This window comes from Stegastes partitus, unplaced genomic scaffold, assembly GCF_000690725.1.
Source record: "Stegastes partitus isolate 25-593 unplaced genomic scaffold, Stegastes_partitus-1.0.2 Scaffold549, whole genome shotgun sequence".
NCBI classification, from domain to species: Eukaryota; Metazoa; Chordata; class Actinopteri; family Pomacentridae; genus Stegastes; species Stegastes partitus.
Window position 1 is genome coordinate 228,144 of NW_007578280.1, and position 3,654 is coordinate 231,797.

A 3,654-nucleotide genomic window follows, 5' to 3' on the forward strand; every position below is an offset into this window, starting at 1 on the left:
TAACTAAAGCAAAGGGGATTGACGTAACGGCGACCTGACACCAGCCTGCTTTAGTTTTCTGTTCAGTTTGTCACCAGGCAACGTCGGCTGGAAAGAACCCCGTTCACAGTTTTGATTGAAGGAAGTTGACTGAACCTGCAGCGCTAATTAGGTGGAAAAACGAAAAACCAGGAGCACAACAGATGGAGCACGATGAGATGAATGCAAAGGCTAAATGTGATGCAATTATCACAGTCAGAGAAGCGTCTTGTTCCTGAGATACGCAGCCATAACGCCGTCAGCCCGGTGGTGTGAAACAGCGTCGAAGACACTTGGACCCACTTCACCTGCCTTTGTAAACCTAAAGCCTCTGAAGTCCCTCGTCTACCGTCCGTCTATCGCTCCTCGTTTGTGCTAATGAGCAGGAGAAGCAAGTTAAAGACAGCACAGCTCAGGCTTTTATTCCAAATAAAAACAGAACAAAGTTTCAGGACGTCACCTTTTCACCAGGTGGTCAGCGGCTCCTCCCGGTGCAATTATTTAAGCTCCAGGACGACAGAGTTTCATCCACACACACAGAAACAAAGCTGCTCTTAGAACAACATGTCGATATGTAAAAATGAAAACTTGCAAAAATCATTTGACATGACAAGTGTTGTCAGAAACGTGCTTCTAGATTTCTGAGATTTTGTATTTTTTTCATTCTTGACCACAAAGAATTCACTCCTAACATAAAAAAAATATAAAAAGCATCACAACTTCTCATTTTAAATAATCTCCCACACTTCTCTGTTCACGGATAGAATTTTTTTTTGAGGGATTCCTTAAATATTGATGGGATTTTTTTCCCTATAAACTGAAGAACCTGCTCATAACTTTCTACTTTCATTAAAAGCTCGAAGGCAAAAGTTCAATATTTCAACTTCATCTGCAGCATTTATTTATTTTTTAGTCACGTGCAATATCCCAATTTAATGTGTTATATTTTGCAATATCTAAATTTCATGTGCAATTTGTCATCATCATGTGAGGTGTTAGGATCATTATGACTTCCTACTTTTTATATTTTAGCCTTATTTTAGTTCATTCTTATGTCTTATTGCTTTTCTACTAGGCGCTACATTTCCAAATATTGTGTCGTTTTGTGTTCGGAGCAACAACTGGCAAAAGAATTTCCTCGTGGATTAATAAACCTTCATCCTATCAGGTCAAAAACATGACAAACTGGCAAATGTGTGAAATTAAATTTGTCTAAATGCTTTACATTAGAAGCATGTTTACATATTTATGGCTGCAGGAGTTGCTTCTGATTTGAGTGAAACTACATAAACTGCACATTTCATGCATTAACAAGACAAAGGTTGCTGGATTCTCTGCTGCAGTTTCCAGCCACAGTCCCTCAGCAGTCACGAGTGATAAAAAAACACAAAGACCAAATCAGCGTTTTGTGGAGCCGCTGGAACTGGCCCCAGCGCTCTACCTGATGCCGGCCACCATGTGGATCCACCAGTTGGCCTGCACCGTCCAGCCCAGCTGCTCGCACTCGGTGATCTGCTGGAGGAAGTGCTCCTTGGCCTCGGCCTCGGTCTGCTCCTCCTGCAGCGCCTCCCGCAGGTAGCGCATGTCCTCGGCGGCGCTCAGCTCGGGGATGCCGGTGAGCAGCATCAGGGAGAAGAGGGTGACCAGCAGCCTGGAGTGGGAGCGCAGGGACAGGTAGGCCTGGGTGCAGGTGTCCTGGAGCGTACCAGGACGAAAACAACTCTTAATATCGACACTTACACGCATGCACACTGTGGATTCACGTTTCACACATGCATTGAATCTACTGCCCAGATCATCCACATCATGTCAGCTGTTAAATGGCTAAACGTTTACATCTTCACATATAGATGCATTCTGTACGTCTTCTACCCTGAAGCTGGCACATACAGAAATGAACAAAAGAGTCAGAAAAGTTCCAGGACTGGTGTCACTAAAGATATATTTCAAACCACAAACTCTGAGTTTTCCCCTTCAGACGATCAACCAGCAGATCCGTTTGCTTTGTTCAGAGAAGAGGCAGAGTTGTGGCAGGACCAGTCGTGGCTGCTTCACCATGACAACCTGCTCACAGCGCCCTGAGCATCTGACAGTTCCTGGATGAGAAGAACATCTCTGTGCTGGAGAAGCCTCTCTAATCATAATAATAATTAATCAGATTTATACAGCACCTTTCTAGACACTCAAAGACGCTTTACACTGTCAGTTATTCATTCACACACATTCATTCTGGTGGTGGTAGCTACGATTGTAGCCACAGCTGCCCTGGGGCAGACTGACAGAGGCGTGGCTGCCATCCTGCCCCTCCGACCACCACCTCAAACAATACACCAGGCAAGGTGGGTGAAGTGTCTTGCCCAAGGACACAACGACCATGAAACAGACTACAGGGCAGAATCAAACCACCAACCTTTCCATCATTGTCCGACTCGCTCTACCACCTGAGCCACAGCTGCCCTCTACTCACCCCACCTGGCTCTGTGGGGTTGTTTCCTCTTCCCCAAGCTCAAGGGGGTCATCAAGGAGACCCGTTCTGAAGACGTGGACGACATCAAGATGGCTGTGATGATGGAGCGGAGAAGGCTGGGGAAGTGTGTTAGACTCCAGAGGGATTACTCGGAAGGAGACAACTTGTAGTTTGGATTTGAAATCTATCTTTTGTGGCACCAGTCCTCGTACGACTCAGACTTTTCTATGTTGAATCACTGGAACACACAAATCTTTGTCCCCAAAAAACCAATCATCTGGATCTTCTGGAAATCTTTTTAAAAGTCTGCCGGGTCAAAAAAACACATACAGCAGCTGCTTGAATGATCAGTTTTGGTGCCGTAGAAAGTTGTGTCTCTTAACTTCCTGTATGTGATTATGATTGACGACAGCTGCTGACTCCTCTGAGCTCATTTAAACAACTCTGTCGGCTTGAGAGAAACCAGCGAGGTGTTGTGTGCTCTGGATCCACCTCAGATACACAGAGAGTCTAAACTAAAACCAGCCGTGGAGGAACGAAGCATTCGAGGAACACACGAGACTTTCAAGCCACCTTTTAGATTTTCATCGTTAGTAGGAACCATTGAGCTTTTTACATCTGAACCCCACACAGAAACACGACTCTTACCCTGAACCGCTGGAAGTAGAGGCTGTTGCGACCTTTCACCCTCCCCATGACGTACAGGAAGTCGGGCGTGAGGACGAACGGCACTCGCTCCCGCCGGACGCCGAGGAAGTGCTTCCTGTTTCCCAGGATGTGGCCGAAGTCGATGTGGAACAAGTTTCCTGCGAGAACCACGAAACACAAGATCAAGTTTTGCTCCGATCGCCGACTCGTCCGGTTTTGTAACTCAGCGTCATTTTATTAAAGAATCGTGCAGCGGTCGATACACGGGGGAGTTTTTTCAGTTTCTTTGGTCCCCTGGCGACCACCAACTTGAGCCATCAAATCGTCACCAGAGTTTCACGGTTAACGAGACGTAACAGGAACAAACGGCTTCCCGCCTTTAACGGTCAGCGCAGCGTCAAGCAGGACTCGTGTTTGGTACCTTGGTCTGTGATCATGATGTTGTCGTTGTGTCGATCTCCTATTCCCAGAACATATGTGGCCACGCAGTAACCGGCGCAGGACTTCACAAACTTCTCCAC

At 46.3% G+C, this 3,654-nt stretch overlaps 1 protein-coding gene across 1 annotated transcript in view; it reads right to left on the reverse strand.

Annotated features, from left to right (window-relative positions):
• Nucleotides 1–414: 414 nt before the first annotated feature.
• Nucleotides 415–3,654, reverse strand: part of LOC103362006 (phosphatidylinositol 4,5-bisphosphate 3-kinase catalytic subunit gamma isoform) — a 15,737-nt gene continuing 12,497 nt past the window's right edge. The window contains exons 10-12 of the mRNA XM_008288249.1: nucleotides 3,555–3,645; nucleotides 3,134–3,291; nucleotides 415–1,713 (exon numbers count right to left, since the gene is read on the reverse strand). Of these exons, the coding sequence (XP_008286471.1) occupies nucleotides 1,456–1,713; nucleotides 3,134–3,291; nucleotides 3,555–3,645 (507 nt within the window). The 3' untranslated portion in view covers nucleotides 415–1,455. The remainder of the gene's footprint in view (nucleotides 1,714–3,133; nucleotides 3,292–3,554; nucleotides 3,646–3,654) is intronic.